Raw genomic sequence first — 2,123 nt, 5'->3', positions numbered from 1 at the left:
CGTGTGCTACACCGCGTACTTGGATAAGTCCGCGTGATAAGTCTGGATAGACTTGTGTAAGTACTTCAGCGTAACACCTTCGATCAGAGTGATACATGTAGATCTACAGCCGGTTGAGTTGAGACGTGCTCAGTCGCCTCAGGGAAACATCGAGCTAGTGAAAGAGAGCTACGCGAGACAGCTGATCGGAGTAGTCCTCAAAATCCGGCAGCCTCTACTACAGAACGCACTGTGTTGACACTCAGGTCCTTGGGAACATGTATGCGTAGTGGCGTTGTGACATCAGCAAAAATGTCCAATCGTTGCAACACGGTTTGTATTGGCAATGTAAGGGGTGCTTGCATAGGATTTCATCATAATGCTAGTCTTGGCGAGATGAGTGTTGCATTGGCGTTAGATATGAGAGCTTAATATTTGTGATCACTGTAGTATATAGAACCGTCATCGTAACTCATCAGATTGCACTGGAACACATAGGCATGACCGGTCAGGAATTCCAATGTGAGTAGGGTGTTCTATTGCCATTAGCATCATATACCTGGCCAAGTAGTAGTTTGGCAATGGGAGTCTGTAGCAGGCACACCGCCCGTAAATCCGACACAATATTGCTCAGGAATGTATGCGAAAAATGATATGAATTAAGATGACTACAATACAAAAATACATGGGACCGTCTTCCTAACTCGGATACCCTCGTGCCACACGCCCTTGGTTTTGCTGATGACCCACGCACACTGTCCTCCGCCCTCTTCACCGTCTCGATTTCTGCGTTCGCAGGCGCTGGCGGGGTCAAGGGCAACACCGAGCGCAAGACGCACGGAGCGGGGAGTACTGCGCGGTCTTGAAGACTGAGGTGTGGAGGAGGGGCGTTGCGTGGCCCAGGAGGAAGGTGGACGGTTTGGGTGCCAATGCAGCAGTAGCGTGGGAGCAGGGTATGGTGAGACAGGGAGAGTGAAGGGACAACGGAGAGGATGGGACGTACATGGAGGCGCTTGCTGGCCTCTGCGCAGGAAGGGCTGGGAGTCGCATCCGAGCATGGGGACAACGTCGACCACATGTTCGAGGTGTATCTCTGGCTGGAGAACTAGGCTGAGCGGCGCTGTGCAACGGCAGAAAACTCCCCAAGTTGCGAAGTTGCGCAGCTTAACATATGCGAAGTGCTTGAGGTATAGATCCGTGAATGTGATGCCTGACACCAATGTGAGGCCAGGGTTTTCTGTATGCGCTGAAACACAGATGGACTTACCTTACCGTTAGCACGACTCGGAGTTCTTGATGGAACAGTACAAACCTCTGCTACGATGGAGTCAAACACGCTCTCCGCAGATTTCCAGATAGCGACAGTAGTCAAGGCTAAGTATAAGACACGAGTGACAAGTGACCAGTGGCGCGTGGGCGGCAGCGGCGCCCATCGTCCTCGCAGGATATGCACTGTGAAAGGCTTGAGCAGCCTCAGCACAAACCATAGCTGATAGAGAGTAGGCAGCACGACCGACCGTCCAAGGGCAGACACCGCCAAGTATGGTACAGTCAGTGTGAGGGTATACACGAGCATCGTAAGTATGACGTTGGCCGTGCACATGAGACCAACCGAATGGAGTGCGAGGGTTAGTCTACTTACCGCTATAGCAAGCAAACCAGTCAGGTCCGCAATAGCGGGATTTCTTCGAGTAGACGATAAGCTTGATGGTAGGAGAGGAAAGGAAAGGAGCAATGAGAGATTTGCGTGCTTGCTTGCGCTTATGAGGAAAAACCGACGAGCACGACAGGTCGCGAACGATGACATCACATGTGCCGGAGTATTGAAGCTGGCCACAATCCGCTGCCTTGACCCTAACCCAACCCTCTTCTCCTCACCCTCCAGCCCATCTTCGGAGGCAAGGGACTTCAAAATCGCTTTCGATGGAGGCATCAAGAATCGATGACTTGAAGGGCAACGCAGTAGCATCAGACACCATGCACTGGACAAGTTGCCATGGACTTGGGGGACCACAGGAGACTTTGCTCATGCTGAGCACGCAAAACTGATGTGTGAGAAGCAAGGGATAGATCTGGCAGGATAGAGCTTTGAAACCGGTTGAAGCCCGCTCGGGGAGAGCGATCGACGACGAGAGACAGTACTT

At 52.1% G+C, this 2,123-nt stretch overlaps 1 protein-coding gene across 1 annotated transcript; it reads right to left on the bottom strand.

Moving 5' to 3' along the window:
* Positions 1-638: 638 nt before the first annotated feature.
* On the bottom strand, positions 639-984 carry DICSQDRAFT_176069 (uncharacterized protein; the record flags this gene model as incomplete). The annotated part of the gene is made up of 3 exons (XM_007371866.1): positions 639-647; positions 734-780; positions 819-984. The coding sequence occupies 3 exons, from the start codon at positions 982-984 to the stop codon at positions 639-641; spliced, it is 222 nt and encodes a 73-aa protein (XP_007371928.1).
* Positions 985-2,123: the final 1,139 nt, after the last annotated feature.

This window comes from Dichomitus squalens (assembly GCF_000275845.1).
Source record: "Dichomitus squalens LYAD-421 SS1 unplaced genomic scaffold DICSQscaffold_392, whole genome shotgun sequence".
Classification (NCBI taxonomy): domain Eukaryota; kingdom Fungi; phylum Basidiomycota; class Agaricomycetes; order Polyporales; family Polyporaceae; genus Dichomitus; species Dichomitus squalens.
This window is presented reverse-complemented; position numbering and strand designations above follow the sequence as displayed.